This window comes from Propithecus coquereli, unplaced genomic scaffold, assembly GCF_000956105.1.
Source record: "Propithecus coquereli isolate 6110/MARCELLA unplaced genomic scaffold, Pcoq_1.0 Scaffold130, whole genome shotgun sequence".
NCBI lineage: Eukaryota > Metazoa > Chordata > Mammalia > Primates > Indriidae > Propithecus > Propithecus coquereli.
Window position 1 is genome coordinate 2,217,602 of NW_012137192.1, and position 2,246 is coordinate 2,219,847.

The window sequence follows — 2,246 nt, forward strand, 5'->3', positions numbered from 1 at the left end:
TCAGCATTATACCTGTCATGTAGTAAGCGTTCAGTCAGTGTGTGTTCCCGTCCCCATAAATTGTATTTCATAACAGCACTTTCTTTTTGATAAATAGATCAATGGATGTTTACTCATTGATAACTATTAAATGAAGTGATTACTTTCATAGTTTTAAAATGAAGTAAAATAGTTGAATACAGCAACAGTTTGACATATTTCATCCCCACGTAAGTGAATACGAGTTTGACATCTTTCATAGCATTGCTCTCTAGGATAGAGTTGGCAGATCTGATTGACTAGATCTGGTATTCCCTTTGTCCCACCAGCTCTATTTACTTTCTCTCCCAAATTGTCTACTAGGAGGACATTGTTCACAGACAGTACATCTATATTATTCTTTGACCAAAAATAGTAAGGGACTTACTTTGTGATATCTGTGGAAATTTACAGTACTATGAAGACTTAAAATTTGAGATAAAATTACAAATTAATGGAGTAAGAGAGTTTCTTTTAATCTCCACTTTTAATTGACAATAGTTTCCCTATAAGTGAGGTCTGGTTTGGCTTCATTTTTTATGTGTGTTTCACTCCACATTCATCTAATAAATGATTATTTAACTCCTATTATTTCTATGGCATATAGTTTCACAGGCCTTTTCTCATATTGTGCTTCGGTGTAGCAGATGTTGATCACAGTGACACCTACCAGTATGGTATTCACTGATTGTGATTTCACTTCTCTTCTTTCTCATCCATGGCCTATCTTTAGCAGCTACCAAGCTATACAATATTAGGTCAGTCACCTCTACTCTTATCTGAGGGTGAATGGGGTAGCTCTGACTACTAGGGAGAAAGTTTGAGTTAGGGTGTATTTAAGTTCATTATTTGGCATGTGAAAAGGAGTGAGGCTGGCATCAGGAAGTCAGTGAGATTGAGTGTACAGAGGTTCAGGTGAATATATGATCTGGTAAAGATTATATTGGATGTTTGTTTCTTGTGATATTTGCATATGTACAATGTTATAAAACTGGCTGGAGGAAAGTTGCCAAAAAGTTGTCTTAAAGGTCTTTAAATTAAAAAGCATTTTGCAGGTTTTTAGTTAATTTTTAAGACTCTAAGAGCAAATTTCTGTGACTTTTTACCTTTGTCGTAGTCTCTGAAATCATTAGGGTGATATAATTTCTTTCTTTTCATTTTATAAATTAAGTAATGATTTGATACTTCCTATTCTTTTATTTTAAAAAGTATGTTTGTGTTTACCGTAGAGTCACAATGGCTTCAGCCTTTCGCCTTTCTTTGAAACCAAAGGTCAGTGACAACATGACTCACTTAATGGTGGATTTCTCTCAGGAAAGACAGATGCTGCGAACTTTGAAGTTTTTGCCAGGTAAATACAGGTATTACATGTAAAGTTTTATATAAAAAAATTTTTTTCTGCAAGATTTTTCTGTAATGAATATTGATATGTAAATATTAAAGAAGTATAGTATGATTTTTTTCCTTCATTCAGTTAAGGAATAATCAAATTTGCTAGTTTTTATTTTTAGAGATTTTTATGGTAGTAAAAATTCCATTTAGGAATTCCATTAAGGGTTATCTTTCATTGCTAGCTTAGCAGAGGGAAGCAGTATTGCATGATAGTGAATAGTGGGTCTTGAGGCCAGACTTCTTAGGTTTGAATCCTGCTACTTACTTGCTATGTAATCTTGAGCAAGTTACTTAACTTGCCTCATTTTCTACATCTTTAAAGTGTCATATTATTCTTCTAGGGTTTTTATAAGCATTAAGTGAAACGATACCTCTAAAGCACTTGTAGTAATACCTGGCACATAGTTAAAACTCAACGAATGTTAGCTGCCATCATTACTATTATTGTTGTGGTGGTTGTTAGCTCACATGGAACTTTATTTCCAATAATATGTTAACATTGGTTTATTAGAGCATTAGTATGAGGATATTGCAGTAGCCAAAACCATTTGAGTCTCAAATTGTTGCCCACATATGTGAAAGAGCCAGTTAGGGACCTGCCTGGTCTGTTTTATATTGCCATAACAGAACACCTGAGACTGGATAATTTATAAAGAAAAGAGGTATATTTAGTTCATGGCTTTGCAGGCTGGGAAGTTCAAGATTGAGCAGCAGGCTTTGGTGGCTTCTGGTGAGAGCCTTGTGCTGTGTGAAAACACAGCAGAGGGGAACCCAGCATATGTGAAAAGGGCAAAACAAGAGAAGCAACCTTGCTTTATAACAATCTGCTCTCATGG

The 2,246-nt window shown here is 34.8% G+C and overlaps 1 protein-coding gene across 1 annotated transcript in view; it reads left to right on the forward strand.

The window, feature by feature from the left end:
* The window catches only part of FSD1L (fibronectin type III and SPRY domain containing 1-like), a 72,756-nt gene that overhangs the window by 3,132 nt on the left and 67,378 nt on the right, over window positions 1-2,246 (forward strand). The window contains exon 2 of the mRNA XM_012638522.1: window positions 1,248-1,369. Within this exon, the coding sequence (XP_012493976.1) occupies window positions 1,255-1,369 (115 nt within the window). The 5' untranslated portion in view covers window positions 1,248-1,254. The remainder of the gene's footprint in view (window positions 1-1,247; window positions 1,370-2,246) is intronic.